This window comes from Halichoerus grypus, chromosome 7 (assembly GCF_964656455.1).
Source record: "Halichoerus grypus chromosome 7, mHalGry1.hap1.1, whole genome shotgun sequence".
In the NCBI taxonomy this organism is placed as follows: domain Eukaryota; kingdom Metazoa; phylum Chordata; class Mammalia; order Carnivora; family Phocidae; genus Halichoerus; species Halichoerus grypus.
In genome coordinates this window covers 41,034,419-41,053,247 of record NC_135718.1, presented here as the reverse complement: position 1 = coordinate 41,053,247, position 18,829 = coordinate 41,034,419, and the positions used below count along the sequence as shown (strand labels likewise).

At 49.1% G+C, this 18,829-nt stretch overlaps 1 protein-coding gene across 1 annotated transcript; it reads right to left on the bottom strand.

Annotated features, from left to right (window-relative positions):
- Positions 1-11,943: 11,943 nt before the first annotated feature.
- Positions 11,944-16,297, bottom strand: GDF2 (growth differentiation factor 2). Its single transcript, XM_036103173.2, has 2 exons — positions 15,850-16,297; positions 11,944-13,060 (listed from the first exon to the last, which is right to left on the bottom strand). The coding sequence occupies exons 1-2, from the start codon at positions 16,193-16,195 to the stop codon at positions 12,117-12,119; spliced, it is 1,290 nt and encodes a 429-aa protein (XP_035959066.1). The 5' UTR covers positions 16,196-16,297; the 3' UTR covers positions 11,944-12,116.
- Between the last annotated feature and the right edge of the window lie 2,532 nt (positions 16,298-18,829).

Genomic DNA, 18,829 nt, shown 5'->3' with positions numbered 1-18,829 from the left:
CATTATCTGAGGATGTTTACCAAGGGGTTTATGAAGGCCAAAGAGGTCAATTAGCTAAAACAAACATATTTTTAGCTCATTAGGATTTGTTTAATGCCCAAGTGACATATGGTCACATCACTCCACTGTTTGCAGCCAATGAGGTGAGCCCGATTTATTATAACAATAAGGCCTCCTTAGTCCCCACTGGGAAGACTGGGCCTTCCGCTCTGCCTCTACTTGGGGAATCACATGTCCGAGTATGCCATCCTGGGCCTCCGAGGGCACTTCTCCGTCCTTGCTTGAGCTCAGGCAAAGCCTCCGGACCCGGAAGGGCAGAGGATAATGACGACCAGGGAAAAGTCCTTCTCTGGGGAAAGCGCTTCTCCTGGACTCTTCCTGAAATGCAGTTACCGGATGGGATGCCTGGAGCCATTGTTGGGCCCGATTTGTGGGGATGGACGGCCCAGAGCCTCGCAGAAGATGTGGAAAACAGAACGTGGGTCCATCGCAAGTCACCAGGCAGGCGGAGTTAGTGTCTACAAGGAGACATGATGGGTCCTCCTGTGGGTGTGGCCCGAGAAAGTTCTGTCCCCAGAGTTCGTCTTTCCCTCAATGTTCTTTATGGACATTTTCAAGCAGTAGAGCAAATATCCATGTCCTTAGATTTTAACATTGACATTTTCTTTTTTTTTTTTTTAAAGATTTTATTTATTTATTCATGAGAGACAGAGAGAGAGAGAGAGAGACAGAGGCAGAGGGAGAAGCAGGCTCCCCGCGGAGCAGGGAGCCCGATGTGGGACTCGATCCCAGCACCCTGGGATCACGACCTGAGCCGAAGGCAGACGCTTAACCGACTGAGCCACCCAGGCGTCCCAACACTGACATTTTCTTACCCTTTCTTTATCTCACCTCTGTCTCTCTGACTCTTTCTCTAAACCTTAAACCAGCATATTTTTTGGATGCATTTCAAAGCAAGTTGAATCCTGTCTTTATTTTATTTTAATCCTTTTTCTTTTTACTTTTTTAAAAAATAAGAGTAAAACATACTCATTTTTTCAAGTTAAATAATTCATAAATGTGTGAACAATCTTTCTCCAAAGCCATTCCAATCCAGCCAATAATAATGTGTATTAGACATACATAAACAATGTTTAATGTGTGGCTGTCCTCACTTTTCTCTGGGTTCATACACGAATGCACATATGTAGGACATGTATTGTCTATTCATCTATGGATGCCTATCCATCCTTCCATCCATCTATTTATTATCATCTATGTACACATAGTGTCCATACTGTGTATACATGGTAATTTGCCTTTTGTTTTACTTACTTAAACATATAGCAGAAACAATCCTCACTGTTGAAGCATATACATAAAGTTCATCCTTGTAATGGCTGCATTGTAGTCCTTGATAATTTACTGATCTGTTCTCCTAGTGAGAGATATTTTAAGTTATTTTTGTTTTTGTTTCTATAAACGATATCGTTAATAAATGTTCTCGAACACGTGTTCTAAAAGACTAGTGCTTCTTGTTTCTGTAAATTCCTAAAACTGGACTCAGTTTTATCATATTTTCAGTAACTTTTAAACTATTTAATAAATGTGTATTTTTTCTGTTTTTTTTTAAACAACTTAATTGATGTATAACTGACATACATTGAACTGACCATATTTGAAGTGTACAATCTGGTTAGTTTTGACATGTGTATTCACCTATGGAACTATCACCCAGATCAAGATAATGTATATTGCCCTCACCCTCAAATTTTTCTCATGCCTCCTTGTTATCCAACCCCCGCCTACATCTCCATCTCCCAGCAGACGCTGATCCGCCTTCTGTCACCACTGTGGATTCATTCTCATTTTCCAGAATTTTAAATGGAATTATACCACGTGTACTGGTTTTTTTCTTCCTGTCTTCCTTTATTCAGCATAATGATTTTGAGACATACCTATGTTGTTGAGTGCACTGTTAGTTTATTTATTTCATAGCTGAGTAGTATTCCATGGTATAGATCTACCACAATCTATTATCCACTCACGGGTTGATGGACCTGCAGCTTGCTTCCATATATAACGGTTACAAATGCAGCTGCAGCGAATGTTTAAGTATAGGTCTCTGCATGGATATATGGTTTTATTTTCACTAGGACAGGAATGCACGTTTACATTTTAAGAAATAACCTGTTTTCCAAAATAAAAATTTATACCAGCAACATATGAGACTTCAATTCCTCCACACCAATGCCAACAATTGGTGTGTATGGTCAGACTTTAATCTTAGCCATTCTAATGGATATAGAGTGTCTTCTCATGATTTTAGTTGACATTTCCTTGATGACTAATGGTGTTGAGCATCTTTTAATATATTTGTGGGCTATTTGTATGTGTTCCAAGATGAACTATCTGTTTAGACCTTCTGTGCATTCGTTGGGGCTGAGGGGGATGTCTAGGAGTGGAATTGCTGGGTCATGCGGTAATTCTCTGTTTAACTTTTTGAGGAATCTCCAAACTGTTTTCCCCTTGCAGTTGCACCATTTTGCATTCCTGCCAGCACGTATGATGTTTTGATTTCTCCACATCCTCATCAACACTCGTTATCATCTGGCTTTTTGATACTAGCCATCCTAATGAATGTGAAGTAGCTTTGATTTGCATTTCCCTAGTGACTAGCAATGCCAACTATTTTTTTATGTGCTTATTGGCCATTTGCAATCCTCCCTAATGAACTATCTATTCAGGTTCTTTGCACCATTTTTAAATTAGGTCATTGGCCTCTTTATTATTGAGTTATAAGCATTTTTTGTATGTTCTAGGAAAAAGTCTCTTACCAGATACATGATTTGCAAATATTCCCTCCTATTCTGTGGGTTATCTTTTTTAACTCTTGGTTTCAGCTCAGGTCATGATCTCAGGGTCTTGAGATTGAGCCCCATGTCAGGCTCTGCACTGGGCATGGAACCTGCTTAAGAGGCTCTCTCTCCTTCTCCCTAGGCCCCTTCCTGCCTCCCTGCTCACATGTGCTCTCTCTCTCTTTTTTTAAATTTTGTTGATGACCAGTTTACCTAGTTTTTCTTTTGTTGCTCTTGATTTTGATGTCATACCTAAGAATACTTTGCCAAACCCAAGATCATGAAGACTTATCTTTATGTTTTCTTTAAGAGTTTTATAGTTTAACTCCTATATTTAGGTCTTTGATCCATTCTGAGTTAATCTTTATATATGATGTGAGGTAGGGGTACATTCATTCTTTTGCTTGTGAAAATCCAGGAGTCCCAGCACTTTCTCATTTGATCTTCAGTAGTGAACCCAAGGAACAAGATACAGAGTTGATGATAGATAGATAGATAGATAGATAGATAGATAGATAGATAATAAAGATGATTTATTTTTAGGAAATTGGCTGGCTCACGCAATTGTGTGGGATCACAAGTCTGGAATTTGTAGTGCCAGCCCCAGCAGGCTGGAAACTCAGGCATGATTTCTATGTTGCAGTCTTGAGGCAGACTTTCTTTTTCCTCAGGAAACCTCAGTCTTTCCTCTTAAAGCCTTCAACTCATTGGATGAGGCCTATTCACATTATAGAGGATAATCTGCTTTACCTTAAGTCAACTGATAGTAAATGTTAATCACGTTCACTAATACCTCCACAGCAACATCTAAACTAGTGTTTGATCAAACAACTTTGCACCAAGCTTTCTTGACATAAAAATTAACCATCACAGGTAATATTGTTCCCATTTTATAGGTGAAGAAACTGAGTCCTGGAGAGGCCAGAATTCTCCTCCAAGGGCACAGTAAGTAGCCAAGTGAAAACTTGAACTGAAGATTAGCTCCAAAAAGGCATTCAGTCCTCACATCCACACGAAGCCTTTCTGTTTGTTCTGAGAACAGTCTAGGCTCAGAGAACGCTTGAGTATTCTGCAAACAGGTTTCAGAAAAAAATAGTTTCATTGATCACAAATTCATGCTGCAAATGACTTGAATTTCTCTAAAACATAAATTCCTCAACCCATTGTCCCTGAATTTTTAGCCCCAACACTGCCTTATGTCTCACCAAACGTGAAGTTAGACACAGACTTTCTCAGCCCACTTTCTCCAGATGTCCAGAATGGCTTGGACTCACTCCTCCATCTGCTCTGCCATGGCCCCCAAGAACTGTGCTTGGGTTAGCGCAGCCTCCCCTCTTTGGTGATCCTGTGAGAGTTTGCTTCATCATCTTCTAAACTCAGCTTTTAATAATGTACTGTGCTGTCCTCTTTCTGCAGGACTCGACAATTCTGGGGTTTGGCCCAGAGCATGAGCTAGGCTAACTAGTGAGGATGGCCCATCTCTGCTGGGCATTGTGGGTGTATGTGTGTGTACATGGATACGCACGAGTGTGCACACGGATATGTGCATACATTTGTGTGCTCACATTTGTGTGCATTTCAGATCACACTGTGTTTTTGAGCCTATACTCCCTGCTTAGGAGCATACTCAGCCCTGCAACCTGACTGCATGGCCTGGGAACAAGCAGGAAGCAAGTCCACACAAGTTTAGTCCACAAGGCCACCAGGGCAGGGCCACACACTGTATTGGTTTTCTGTGTCCTGTCACAAATGACCACAAACTGCGTGGCTTAAAACAAACAAAATTTACTTCCTTTCAGTTGTGGAGGCCAGAAGTCTGAGATAAAAGTGTTGAGAGGGCCGCATTCCCTCTGGGGCCTCTAGGGGACAATGTGTCCTTCACCTTTTCCGGCATCTGGGGGCTGCACCATTCCAATCTCTGTCTCTGTAGTCACATGGCCTCCTCTTCTTTTGTCAATCCTCTTCCTTATCTCATTAGGATACACATGAATGCATTTAGGGCCCACCTGGATAATGCAGAGTATGGTCCTCCTTTCAAAATCCTTCATCACATCTTCTGCCACTAAAGTGACAGTCACTCTTCGAGTCCATATGAGGCTACACTCAGGTTCTGGGGATTAGGTCATGGCCATGTTTTGGGGTCCATACCCACCACAGGGCTAAGCTAGGCTTGAGATCCTGTTAAATGATGCCAACAGCCCTTATGCCCTATGTCCTCTGGGTCCGGACAAGGTGTCTCACTGAAGTCCCGGGTCTGTCTAAAGGACCCCTCTGCCTTCCATCCTCTATTGGCCCCGGCTGCTGCAGTCTCCTGGGCGATGCCACTTGCTTCCTCCAAATCCCCTGTCTTTTTACATTTAATTTAAATCTCCCCAAACAAATGATGCTTATTGTAAAACAAAGAGAGAGGGAAAGACAGAAATGGTCAGAGGCAGAACATGGGAAGTGAAGAATTCAAAAGCAGCTCACATTCTGCCTTAATGGCAGCACAGTTAACAAGAATGAGGGTCGTTGTTGCCTGCAGCTGGAGGGTAATTTTGCAGATCTGATGAGCAAATTCATAGTCTGAAGAAAGAATGCTTGATGGATCTTCATGGAGAATGACTACCAGTGTTATGGCCGTGCATTCCCTGGGTGGTCTGGCAGAACGAGAAACTTCTAAGGTGGGAACCCCCTCGGGGGACTGGAAGCTGGCTCTTCTGCCTGTGTCTGCAATTTCAGACCAACAGATTTTTTTCCAGTGTAGCCAACATGCTGTGCATAATCCATCCTGCATCTTAGGAGGGCCCCAGGACTGCCCCTGGACAGACTGCGTAGCGTAGTCACAGGCCCTTCCCCTCTGGGATCCTGGGTTGGTGGGTGGCCCCGGGGCCCCACCCTCAGGGCCAGCAATGCTGTGGCTGCTGGACATATGTTTGGCATTTAGCTGGTAAGTTGGGACATATGCTTGTTTCAGTTTATTCTCTGCTTCCACTGCTTCCCGCTATTTGTGTGGCACGTATCTGTCAGTAGTTCCCCATGTAGAACACTGTTCACTGATGCTAGTTCACAATTTCCAAGAGAGGAGGTCGTGGTCAAATATGTTGTTAGAGTCTTGCCATGTCTTTTCAATACCTCTTCAAGAGAACAAGCTGTGGAAGGTTATCCTGCCGTTGTGTGTGTGTGTGTGTGTGTGTGTGTGTGTGTGTGTGTGTGTGACAGCGTCTCCCAGTGGCACTGAGACACCACCCTGCTCAGTCCTGGGTTCCTGTCAGAGCCCCCCCACCCCCAACCCACATGCCAGCCCCCTGAGCTGCTGCCTGGCCGGAGCCTTGTCCAGCAAAGGAAGGAGAGTCCAGCATTGACATGGAAGACCCTGAAGGCTCTGGGAGGTGGGGCCCAGCACTGCCTCCAGAATGTGAGCATGACACTGGAGTCCTGTGACGGCCACAGAGCTCACACACTCACTGTCCCGCTCTGCAGACCCAGGAATGCTCTCTGGCTCCCACGGGGAGGTCGCACCTCGGACGTTGTATTTGAACCACCCTAAACCAACACTCTCAACTCTGTTTATTTACTGCCTTTCTTGTTCCTATTTATGTATCTTTTAAAAAAAATCACAGAAGGAAAAAAAGACCTTTATGGATAAAGCAAGATGTCTTTTTGATACTCCTCACCTTCCTGCTATTTGCCGTATGTCCTCCTAGCCCTTTTATAAACTACTTCCGTGTGTGTCTGCATGTCCCTCGGTGGGTTTTTGTTGATGTAACTAGTATCACCCTGCACATCTCACTCTGCAGCTTGCTCTTTTCCACTGCATGGTATTTTTGATATCTAGCCATCCTGGCGCACATCAACTAGTTGGCTTTTTAATTGCCCTACCTCATTTCACCATATGCGTGTGCCATCCCTTTGTCGATGATCCCCCACTGATTATTTGTTCTGTTGCAAGTCAGGTTCCCGGAGAAACAGAATGAGCAGGAGGCACACGGGTAGGAGCTGTGCCTGTCAGGGAGGGGAGGATGTTGGACTGGACAGAGAGAGAAGTTGAATGTGATACAGCTGTCATGGGGACCTCAGCCAACTTCGAGGGGCTCTGGAGTGGGGATGGCCCTTTAAGAATTACCCCAAAGTGGGGGTGCCTGGGTGGCTCAGCGGTTGAGTGTCCGACTCTTGATCTCAGCTCAAGTCTCGATCTCAGGGTTGTGAGTTCGAGCTCCACATTGGGCTCCATGCTGGGCGTGGAGCCTACTTAAAAAAATAAGAGTTACCCCAAATCGAAGCCATGGGCCAGACCTTCATACCCCACACAATCAGTCATTGGATGAAGGTTGTCCATGAGGAGGGAACATAATCTGGGCGAGTTATTCCTTGTAGGCAGCCAAGAACAACTCCTGGGAAGAGGTGAGCTGTCAGCTGATGGTCCTGAAGGGGTCTGTGGTGCACAGGTGCTAGGAGCTGGTGTACAAAGCCTAGAGTTTGCAAACTCCAGTCTCCACATTAAGGCAAGTCTGGGAAAAGCCGGACCCCTTCGTGTCAGGCTGCTCTAAACCTTCTCAGCAACCTTGGTCCCCCAAGGAGTTGCCATAATGATATAATAGGCTTGCCTTTGAGAGCCTTTGGTCACAAGCTGGAGAAGCTTTTGGGCCTCCTCAGTGTGCACCAGGGAGAAGGGGGCATGGCCGGTCCTTTCACTCAGACCCCAGGGCAAGCTCTCAGCTGCAAAGCTCAGACTCCTTGGCACATTGGGATCACATCAATGTTGAGGCCTGAAGTAGCCTCCAGGGGGGCCCTGGGACTTGGGAAACCAAGATGCTGACTGCACACATGCATTCAGTGTCAGCTACACTGATGTGTGAGGCCAAATGCAGAATGAAAATGCAGGATCCTTGTTCAAAAATTATTGTGAATTTCAAGATGGCGACGGCAGAACATGAAACCAAGCGGGCCCCATGCTACTGCCCAGGCCACGCCGCACATTTGTGTGCCTTCTAGAGAGCAGGCAGTGCAGGTTCCCTGTAGGGAAGAGGCCAGTAGGGACCTCTCCTCATGTTGCTCAGTGCCAGCTAAAGGCTGGAGTCTGCTGAGGGCAGCACCCATGGAGGTAGGCTCACCCCGGACTCCTCACTACGCCCTGGGGAGGAACTGATGTCCAGGACAGAGGGCGCTGATCAGACAAGGTAGATATGTAATCACAGCCTTCGAACATGGGAAAGAAGATGTGACCTCCCATACCCGCCTATATTGGCCCCGCTCACATGGGAATTCAGTTGGGCTTGGAAAGAGAAAGCTGCAAGGAAGGATTGACCCAGGGATTCCTGCTTTCTCCCAATTTTGATAGAATTCTGGAAGAGGTACAAGCCACAGTGTTTCTGTTACCAGTAGGAGAGTCTGTGTTGTGTGAATGGAGGTCTCAGTTCTTGGATTTGCCATGAATGATTTACATGAGGATCCGTGCTCCAGTAAGGACAGCCAGAAGGGAAGGAGCAAGCACAAAGCAGTTTAGTAAGGATAATACACCCTTAAGGTGGGAGAGTGGGCAGGCCCAGAGGTGGCATCTACCCTGAGGCTACAGGGGTCCTTTCTTTTTTGTGTGAGCTGGGTCTTGGGTCATGGACAGACAGGGTGGTCTCTAATGGAGGATGTTTCTAATCATTTGGGAAACTCCTCCAACAGGTTGGGAGGGGGAGTTTTTGACCCTACAAGGTTTGTACCAGAACTGTCGTGATAGCCTTCCACATGGGGGAGGGGGCTAAAACCGCAACGCAAATGCATAATAATGAGTCTAGGGGTTACCCTGGGGCAGAGGTGGAAGAGGAGAGTGCCTATTACGCACCTGTGGCTCTTGGTCTGTCAGCCCCCGGGGTCCTGGGAGCCACGAGGGGTCTTGGAGGCCACAGTGTCAGGATGTTGTGTGTGGAGGCATTTAATGTGTGAACTATTTATCACTGTCTTTGCCTCCAGCTCAGGTCTAACTAATTGCCTACTTTACCACTTCGTGACCTTGCCAATAGAACGTTAATCAAAGGGGAGAAGGGTGTCCTTCTCCACCTTCTCCTGTGAATTGGTGTCTGGCTGACCAGAGATGTGACCTCCCACACCTGCCTAAGTGGGGCAAGAGAGGCAGTGACCAAGGAGGGCAGAGTCCACAGGAAGGTGGCACTTGCCCAAGAGAGCACAGGCTTTGTCTTTAATTCTTCCTGCTCATGTGTCTTTACCTTGAAGAAGGCCATCAGGACAGAGGCCAGTGCAGCAGAGAGAACTTGGGGTTAGCATCACAACAGGGGTTCAAATCCTGGCTCCAGCAGTTCCTGGCTAGTGGCTCTGAGCAAAGTGTGAAGCCTCCAAAAGCCTCCATCTCCTCTTCATTTGCAAAAGTCAGGATAAAAATGTCTTTTATTCTATGGTTGTTGTTTGAGCTAGCGAGTGCAAGTTCCCAGCCTGTCCTGCTGCTCGGGGAGCCCCCCAGCTTTCCTCCCTGGCTCTTCTCATGATCTCTCCACACCAACCCCATCTCACTGTCTCTCTGTGTCTGCCTGTGGCTTTCTGCTTGCCATCCCTGAGCCTTTCACTCTCCTCTTGCTCCTCGCCCAGAAGGGAGGTCACACGAAGAACAGGGGACAGCCGATCCGCCCTACCAAACTGGTCACTTTGCTGGGCTTTAGCTTCTTCATACGTGTGATAGTGATAATATCACCGCCCTGATATGACAAAAATGAAACGTTGTAGGAAATGTTACACGCGCCACAGTAAAATTGGTCATTAGGCCGAGGGCTAACTAGCCACGTAACAGAGTGTCCAGAGGATGGCGCTGTTGCATTTCGTTCTGGGGGTGAAAAGCTTTGGGGAACCTGGTGGGAAGAATAACCAGTGAAATGGAAGCCAGACAGCATTTTTGGGGGTGCTCCTTGCAAGTTCATTTCCCAGCACATCTGTCCAAGTCAGTCTGCCCTGAACCACAGCCCATGGCAGCCTTCTGAGAGTGACCCAGGCCAGAGGCTCTCAGGCCCTGTCCCCAGAGGACGTGGCACCGCAGGAGGCTTAGGACAAGAGATGCCGAGCCCATAGCAGCCACAAGACAGAAGCACTGTAGTGCTCCTCAGAGTGGGAAGATCAGAGCTGGCGCATCAGGAGGGGGCCCGAGGGGGTGGCTCTAGAGTCGGGCCTTCACAGAAGGTGACTTGGGCTGTACAGCTGGGGGGGGGGGGGTGGCCAGGGCAGTCGCCTGAGACTGAGGGGGTGGCCCTGAGGCTGGAGCTGGGCCTCGAGTGGGAGTGTAGTGGGAGCTGGTGCTGGAATAGTGGAGCAGGCCCCAGGCCATTGGGCAGGGGTGACTCATGACCCAGACCTCCCTCCCCTGGCATGAGGGAGGTCAGGGAAGGCATGGGGCTGACTGTGGCCTGAGGGGAGGGGTAGGCAGGCTGCCGCACTGAGGGGCCATCAGGCCCAGAGCTGACGTTCAGGAGAAGTCCACAGTTTAGACATTTGACTTTATTTCCCACTGAAACTTTGAGGCAGGCACAGAAGTACACCACCGGGACTAAAAGAGGTTCCCCGTCCATCTTTATGATTGAGCGACGTTGTTGTACCAGGAATTAGTATTTTCTACAACTCCAGTAATTAATTGTATTTAAATTAATTAATTTGTATTAATTGTGTTAAAGCTGGTTCATTGGTTCCATGTAAACATTTAACACAAACCATTGTTTAAAAAAATATATACTGGGAGCTTCAACCAGTGGGAAAGGTCCGGGTCTCTCTAGGCCTCTCAGAGGCTCTGCTCTGGCCAGTGGTCAGAAAGGCCATGGAGTGGAATTTTCACCACTTCCAGACTCTTCCTCATAACCCCACCCCATTCCATGTGTGGCTTCTAGAGTCAGAGGAGGAATGGAACGCAGAGGAAATGGAAACTCTGTCCTCTCTTGGGGTCAGTGGGGGCTGAATCCAATCCTGAGGCCCAAACCCAGGACAAAGCTGAACACACACAGCTCAAGAAAGCCAGCAGGTGTGGGCAGAGCTGGCTGTGGCCAGTAAGGACCTGAGCTCCTCAGGGATGGGGAACCCTTACCCAGGAAGGCTGGACGTCATCACTAGAGTCACCAAGGAGTAAAAGTAGGGACATAGCAAATACCAAAGCAAGAGCACATTTATTCCAACAAAGTCAAATCCAGGTCCTGTCTCCCATGGAGTCCTGGTGGGAGGGAAGCCCACGGACGTGTTATGTGGGTGAGCTGGTTATGCTGAGTCAATTAGCACAGCCATGCGAGCTGTAGGCTGCCCCATCCCTCAGGGGAGATTGTGCCTGCTCTTCCCAAACTGTCTCAGAGTTTGAGGCCACGGACAGCTGGTGGCCCCGTGTGAGCCACTGGTGGGACAAGCACTGCACCAGAGGGTCCAAGTACCTCCAGCCCCAGTGCATACCGCAAGCCGAGGGCTCCCGTCACGCACTCTCTCCATCCTGCAATCCTGCAGTTGGTTTGGGGGGTAGTTTTTCCAGAGTCGAACATCATCTTAAAAAGCACTAGGCCACTGAAGCAGCACAGGCACTGAGCAATCAGATTGTGCCCTGGATGCTCCAAGCAGCCCAGTCATACTGGTGGGTACTGGCCAGGGCTGAGTCCACCTTGCCCCACGCTCCCCGCCTCCCAGAATCTAACTGTTCTTTCACTGCAAGGTGACCTGATAAACTTGGATGGGGTATTTGAGAAGCTCCTGGGCTTTGGTGGTCGACGGACCTATGCAGACCTACGGGTTGGAATCATGCTGCTGACTGGTGTTACTTGAACTGCCTGCGTTTTGGTTTCTGCATGTGTAAATTGGGACTCATAATACCCATCTCAATGGGTTGTGGGAATCCGTGAAATGATGGGTGTAGAGCACATGGCTGTCCCTGTCCCCTTCACTCCCTGAGGTTATTGGAATGTGCCCCGTCCTTCTCGCCTCCTTTAATTCCCATAAATCTCTGCACCTCATTTGTCCTTACTCCCCTGCCTCGTTTCTGCTATTTTCTCCTGACTCTGGATTATTTTTCTCTTGTCCTCTTTTCATTGTCACCCCTTGCACCCCAACAATCCTTCTAGGCTTTCCTCTTCTCCCCAATCCCCACCCCCCACCCCCAGCCGTTGCCTTCCCCTATGGTTGGACCCAGTGGTGTATGCTCGGGGCGGGCAGGCCTTTACCTCCAGGACGTGGCAACTCCCTTTCCTCCTCCAGGCTGGCATGCAGGCAGACTTAGTCCCCGTCATACCCAGAGGGACACAGGAGCCCTCCACCCTGTTTCCCCCTGCCCGCAGGCCGGCACTACCTGCACCCACACTCTGCCACGCTCATCCCTTCATAATGGTACTTGAGGGTGGGGACCCCCATGTCATCCTTGTAGAGGATGGAGATGGGGCTCAGTTTGGTGGGCACGCAGCAGGCCTTGCCCACCTTCATGGGGAACTTGAGATGCACCAGGGTCTGCACAATGGCGTGCTTCGTTGGCGTCACGTCATCAGCCAGGGGGAAGAAGCAGCCGCCTTTACATTCGAAAGCATCGTACTCCTTGGGTGCGATGATCCAGCTGTCCCAGCCGATGTCCTCGAAGTTCACCCGCAGGGAGGTCTTCTGACAGTGGTTGTTGGCCCCAGCACTCCTCTTCCGTCTGGCTAAAGATGACCCTGTGGCCGTGTGACCTTCCCCATCCTCCTCATCCTTGTTTTCACCTGCCTCTGCTGGACCATTCTTGGACAACTTCTTGAGCATACTGTCCTGTTCATGGCTGATCATCTCCCGGAGCTCCAGCCTCGTCTCCTTGGTCCCATTGCTGCGGTCGTTGGAGAAGACAACGAAGAAGGGCAGGTTTTTGGAGCCTGGGGGGACACTGATATCCAGCTTGTCACAGCCCTTCCTGTGACTCTCCACAGTCACTTCCAGTTTATTTTTGCTCTTGGTGGAGTCTGCTCTGACCCACCGCTTCACAGCACTGGAGACCTCAAAGGTCTCCCAGCCCTCATCCAAAATGTCCTGGGACACAAGGAATGTCTTGGTTCCTGCAGAAGCATCCCAGGCATCTGCTCCATCCAGAACATCATAAATGGCCATGTTGCCTCTCAGCTCATGGGAAGTGTCTACATGACTTTGGCAGGAGACATAGAGTCGGAGCTCGGCCCTGGTGATCTGCTCATGCCTAGGAATGGAGATGTTGAAGAGCAAGATGTGCTTCTGGAAGGGGAAGTCCTCTGTGGCTGTGATCGAGACAGCATCTGAAATGCAAGTACATAGTGATGGTCATCTTTCATGACACCAAAACTGGGACTCATGACTTGGGTCAGAGGGCGTCCAGGATGACATTGACCTACTCTATCAAGTCTTTACTTGGTTTCACTTAAGCCCTTAATGTAGAAGAGAATTTCGAAAGGTATATTTGGGATCCTCCAAAGAAAAACAGAGGCAAGAGATGCCTTGCTTTGGAGTTGTCAGGTCCAGCTCTTTAGTGAGCATCTACTCTGCTCAGTATTGCACTAGAAGCTGCATTCTGTATTTCACTTTGTTCTTCACAGTGGCCCTGGGAGGATCTAATTATTATTCCACTTTTACAGGTGTGGAGATGGGATTTAGGCTGTTTAACTGCCAAGTGCACACATCCTACAAAGCTCTTCACATTAAAAAAAAAAAAAAGAGTCAAATAAACAACATAGCAAAGCATATTGTCAGCCTCAGAGTGTAGATCTTGAGTGTGTGATATTTTTTTTTTTTTTTTTTTAAAGATTTTATTTATTTATTTGACAGAGAGAGAGATAGCGAGAGCAGGAACACAAGCAGGGGGAGTGGGAGAGGGAGAAGCAGGCTTCCCGCCGAGCAGGGAGCCCGATGTGGGACTCGATCCCAGGACCCTGGGATCATGACCTGAGCCGAAGGCAGACGCTTAACGACTGAGCCACCCAGGCGCCCTCTTGAGTGTGTGATATTAAAGCAGATACCCTGGGAGGGGATGGTGCATGTCCAACATTAAGACAATGTTAAAAATCTCAGCAACTTAAAGGGCATAGAAATCATTCAGAATCCTTATTTCTGAGTGAAGTGAAAGTGGATTTTTTTTTTTTTTTAATGTTTGAGGAAAAAAATAAAACAGATTAGCCTCGATTGCTTTGTCATGTTAGGCAAAAATGGGGCTTAGCTTTTAGCTACACAATTTTCTCAGTTTCCAACTTCTCCTGGCCGGCACACAGCCCTCAGGACATCTCTGTTACGCCATGGCTTGGTCACAATTACGAAGTCACAACATGAGGGGAGTCTGCGTGCTGCTGTGAAATCCAGCGGTGTCTGACAGACTGCAGTGCTAATCTGGACTCAGCCCCTTCCTAGGCTTGTGACCTTGGAGAAGTCCTGAGTCTCTCCTTGCCTCAGTTTCCTCATCTGTAGAATGGGGCTCATCCTACCTGCCTTCCAGGGTTAGTGTGAGACTTCCACAAGGTGGCATATAGACTTACTAACACTGTCCCTGGCTCATAGTTGATGCTCAATCAATATTTCTGTGTTCTCTCCAGGCCCTCCTCCCCAACGTGCATGCCCCCCTCAAAGCACACGGCCCTCACCCAGCACAGATGTGCCTGCCATTCCAGCTCCGGCAGAACACGTGTGCATAGTGAATGGGGTCTATGAGCATTAATGGCCTACTGTGCTCTTACTGTGCCATGCTTTGAAAATCGCTGTGGGACCACATCCCACATCTAGAAAACAAACAGCCTCCCTACCTGAGCTGCACTTGGACCATCTATGGAGGGAAGCACAAACTGGCCGTCACAGGAATGCAGGCCACAGGCAGAGCTAGGATTGAGTCAGAAAACTTGTTCTGGGGACATGGACAATGCTGGGCAAGGGAGGGGATGATCATCGAGATGGCACCAAACGCTGGACTCCCAGACTATGGGATTTGGTGAGTAGGTCCAGACAACGAAGCTCAGCCTTTTCCTAAAGCACAGGCTACAGTCATGCCCTATGGGCATGGTGAGATGTTGGCAGCATCTGGGTAATCTGCAGATTGCATTTTTTAAAATTAAGCTAATATTTTACAAATCAGGCAAGTTCACATAAAATCCAGAGAAATCTGGATTTTTCTTCTTCTGGGCAATCAAAAAATCAGCACTGCTGGGCATCCATCATGACTATGGCATCCTTCAGACGGGGCATGTGCTCTGCAGGCTGGGCAGGTCTGGCCTGCGGTGGCACTGAGCCAGGCCTGTTAGGGGTTTGCAGGTGTCAAGCCCGGGAGGAGAGAGGCCCCATGTGCCTGGGTGTTCAGAGAGACAGCAGCAGCAGGAAAAGCCCGAGCTTTGTAGGCATGTGGGGCCTGTGTCGGAATCCAACTGCCGAACCACTGTGTGACCTGAGCAAGTTCCCTCAGCATCTGCAAGGCTTGGCTGCCATGCTCACAAAATCATTTCACCTACGTCGTGTGAATTAGAGGACGGAAGCCCTAAATCGATGTTTGTTGTCTTCCAGCCCTTTCAAATCAGGTAAATCATTTTATATTTAGAAAATCACTAAGTTGTCCTCCACTGTTTCTCTCTCAGAAAAATTTATCAGACTTGTAGATACTTTCTGATGGGGGAGAAACAGACATTCTTTCAAAGTTAAAAAATACACCAATTGATTGAAAGCTAAATTAGTTGTCTGTTTCAAAGTAGGGAAGGGGACGAAGAGAAGGGATGGACGAAAGGGAGCTGGCATTCTTGTGGCACCTAATGTGTAAAATTGGCACTGGGCCCAGGGCAGGAGAACCTTCTACAGCAGAGCTGTCCAGTAGAACTTTCTGCCATGATGGAAATGTGCTGTACTCCGCACCATCCTGTAAGGTAGCCATTAGCCACACATGACCATGAGCACCTGAACCCAAGCCAGTGAACTAAGTTATTAATTTTATTTCATTTTAATTCATTTAAATTAAAACTTAAAGGGCCTCATACGTGCAGTGGCTACCGGACAGGGCAGCGCAGCCCTGAGCCCTGCGTCCCCCCCCCACCCGGGGGTGCCCTGACGGAGCCGACTCTACCTTCCACGCTGAAGCTGCGCACGATGTTGGACGCGGGCGTCGTGGACTTGTCGGTGGTGTATCTGTTGTACAGGTCGATCATGTACTGGGGTGGCTCCGCTCGGGTTTTGTCCTGGGAAGGGACACCGCTGAGATTGAGGCTGCGCAGGAAATCCACCTTCATGTTCTCCAGGAACATCCTCAGGTCGAAGGTGCCCCCCTCCCGCTCACCTCCGGGCCCCCCGAGCAAGCGGTGGGCATCTCCCCCCGCCGACGCCCGCCCCCGGCTCTCCAGGGGCTTCCCTGGTGCACAGCCTGCCAGCAGGGAGAGCACAGGCAGGGCCACCCAGAGCGCCCTGCAGCACATCTTGGGACGGCGCCGTCGCCCTGGACAGGAGACTGCGGGTGGCGGCCGCGGGTGTGTTAGCGGGCGCAGGGAGGAGCCCGGAAGGAGCGGGCCCGCATTTTCCTGCCCATGGCTCTGCACGAGCCCCCGGGCCAGTTCACAGGCTCTCACCCGCGGTCCCCAGAGTGGCCTCCCCTTGCTCTTATCTGGCTCTCGATGCCGTGCTCCCACCTCTTATCTAAGGGAGCTCTCCGTTAATGAATGCTCTATAAACATCTGACAAACACACAGGGCTTGTGGGAAGGACACAGCCTGCTGCAGAGAATCTGAATTTCTCTGTGGGGTTATCACCCCCTAATTAGGATCCTCTCTCATTTCCTTGCCAGCTCCGTTCTGAAGAATCTTGAGACAGGGTGACACATGCTCTATCTCCAGGGCCATACAAACAGAGAATCCAGGAAACAGACAAGACCAAAAAGTCCTCCAAATATAGAAACAACACAAAACTCTCAGGAGACCGTGGCAAACGGTGGGTGGGGTGGGTGACGGGCAGGGTCCCCCAGGGTGAGTAGGAGGCCTGAGAGGAGGGCTCAAATCCTGGCTCCCTCATCTACTGCCCACAAGTGTCGCTTCACCTCTCTGAGCTTCGGGTTTAGCAAAGACATGTGAGAAATCAAAGATGATTGTGTGCTAAACATCACGGCAGTCTCCACAAGCCTGGGTCAGCTGGGCAGGCGCATTCTGGCTGTACCCTGCGCCTCCCCAGCCCTCTCTCCAGGGGACACCACACCCACCCTGAGACCTGCTGCCCGGTCCCCAGAAGAGCTCTGTCCCTCGTGTCAGCTGGGTGGCTGCTTGGGCCACACTTGTCAGCCAGGAGAAGCAAGCAGTCTGGGGAAAGGAAGGAAGGGGAACGGGGAAGCCCTAAGACCAGCACGTGTCCAGGAGCTGTCCCCCTAGCTCTGGGAGGCTGACAAGCTGCAGCCCAGTAGGGGTCTGTGAGGTCCCGGGGTCTGTGTTATGCTAAGGGCATCGTGCCCACACGTAGACTCTGTCCATTCCCATTCTGTGTGGGTTTGACTGAGCTAAAGAAAATGGGGATAGTTACAAACGTCAGGGGGTCTACTCAGAGGAGGATTTGAACATGAAGTTTTTCTGTGCTGGCAGGCCTCCCGGGGAGAGGCAGCACTGAGCCGAGCAGCTTCAGGAAGATGGAGGAGAGGCCACGTCAGGCCAGGGGGCAGAGGTCAGGGATCCCAGTGTGTGCCCAGCGTTCCTCCCACCCCTCATGGGGGAAGGGTGAAACCAGGAGCCTCAGCGTTGCAGGGCCTGGACAGAACTTGCTGTCCCCATTCTTTGGGGACACTGTCGAGGGAGGGTGGATGGGAAGGGATGCAGCTTAGAAGTGTTGCTTGGATAGGGGGCAGGAAGCCTACTGGGCGTTGAGCCAGCTCAGTGCAAGAACTTGCTAGGGCAGGGAAAGGATGAAGGGGTGCAGAGCCTGGAAATGGAGCTGCAGTATGCATCAAGGAGGGCCTGGAAGGAGCTAGAGAGCCAAGCCGGCATCCCCCATGGTGCTCCAGTTCCTGGGGGCAGCCCAGAAACAGGCCACATTCAAGAGGTGGAGCCAAGAGATACATGGGGGTGGCTGAATGTAGTCAGGGGAGCGTAAGGGACTGCTACCTGATGTTTTCTTAAAAATACGGTAGGTCTTATTTTCTGACTATAACAGTAGTATATAGTACAGATGATTTGGGAAATGCAAAACATTATAAAGAAGGAAATAAAAATAACCTAGTCTCACCAGTGATGCCCACAGTTAATATTTTGAAATCCAGTATATGCAGCTCCGCAATCCCCTATTTACAACCCTTTTGTCCAGGAGTATTTTGAGATTCAGAAATTTGCAGATCTTGGAAATTTGGTATGGCATATATGCTGTAATATTCCCAGTGGGGTTGGGGACAATACCTTATAACCAAATACATTGATATTTCTGCAGTGAAACAAATAAAAACACAAATATCCATTCGGATCAAGTTTTGCCATGAAAGGAGTGAAAAGGAACTTCAGGTTTTCTGATAGTTTTGGATATGAGATCTCAAATAAAGTTCCGTGGACCTGTTTAGATGTGGGGTCACCACATTTGGCTGTGGAGGCTGCACATGAGCCCTGCCAGGAGGCATCGGTCACGTAGACTATAACGTGGGTGATGCCCCCAGGGCTGTGTACTTCTGGAGTTACCTGCCCAATAAGCTCAGGGTATCAATACATCCACCTGTCCTTCCTTTACTATTTTTGACTAATTGCATCAGGCCTCCTGATCCATATTATCAGGAAGTCTGATCCATTTCCTACATCGTCCAAGAGCCCTACAGGTTTATTTAGTCCAAAAGAGGTGGAGGTGGGATGGTATCAGTCCAGCTTCTTAATGCTAGAAGTGGTGAGGGAGAAAGGGGTTCTAGCAGGTCCCACCTGCTGTTGCTTCTTAATGACACTTGGTTTTGCTGTTGGACATGGGTCCCGCACATCTAACAGCTGCTTGAGAACAGCTGCTGGGATGCCCTGGCTTGTTCAAGTTTCTTCCCAGGTCTCCATAATGTCCCGCACTTTGGGCACCGAGATAACAGATTTCTTAGGCACACTCCCAGGCTT

Coding starts and splice junctions, on each gene's coding strand:
- GDF2 (XM_036103173.2), bottom strand. CDS start 16,195: ATGTGCTGCAGGGCGCTCTGGGTGGCCCTGCCTGTGCTCTCCCTGCTG. Junction 13,061..15,849: donor GCGCAGCTTCAGCGTGGAAG/GTAGAGTCGGCT, acceptor CTTGCATTTCAG/ATGCTGTCTCGATCACAGCC.